Consider the following 481-nt stretch of genomic DNA (forward strand, 5'->3'; position numbering starts at 1 on the left):
TCCAAGGGGCTCTGGTTCATCTTTAACCTCGCCATTGCGGATGGCATGGTTGGTTTCACGGTCGTGGGGCTGGTCAGTGACGAGTTTTCCCAGCCCTTTCAGCCTCGCCAGGTCTTCTGCGTCCTGAGGATGGCTTTCGTGACCTCCTCCTCCGCCGCCTCCATCATATCCCTGATTCTGGTTGCGGGCGACAGGCACCTGGCCATCCGGAAGCCTTTCCACTATTTCCAGCTGGTGACGGGCTGGTGGGTCGGAGTGCGCTTAGTGGGGGTCTGGCTGGTGGCTGGCCTTCCCTCCGCACCCCGGGCTTTCAGAATCTCTCTGTCCACCACAAGAAGTGCTCCTTCTTCGAGATCTTCCACCCCGCCTACATGCTCACTGTCTTCTGCTTTGGCTTCTTCCCGGCACTCTTCCTCTTCATTTACCTCTACTGCGACATGCTGAAAATCGCCTCCGCGCACGTGCAGCAGATCCGGGAGGT

The 481-nt window shown here is 58.8% G+C and overlaps 1 protein-coding gene across 1 annotated transcript; it reads left to right on the top strand.

Moving 5' to 3' along the window:
* Nucleotides 1-6: 6 nt before the first annotated feature.
* Nucleotides 7-476, top strand: LOC104462624 (glucose-dependent insulinotropic receptor-like; the record flags this gene model as incomplete). The annotated part of the gene is given in 2 exon segments (XM_010074630.1): nucleotides 7-289; nucleotides 292-476. Coding segments are annotated over 2 exon segments (468 nt in total), but the record flags the coding sequence as incomplete, so codon positions are not given.
* Nucleotides 477-481: the final 5 nt, after the last annotated feature.

The sequence above is a fragment of the Pterocles gutturalis genome, unplaced genomic scaffold, assembly GCF_000699245.1.
Source record: "Pterocles gutturalis isolate BGI_N339 unplaced genomic scaffold, ASM69924v1 scaffold31912, whole genome shotgun sequence".
Taxonomy (NCBI): Eukaryota; Metazoa; Chordata; class Aves; order Pterocliformes; family Pteroclidae; genus Pterocles; species Pterocles gutturalis.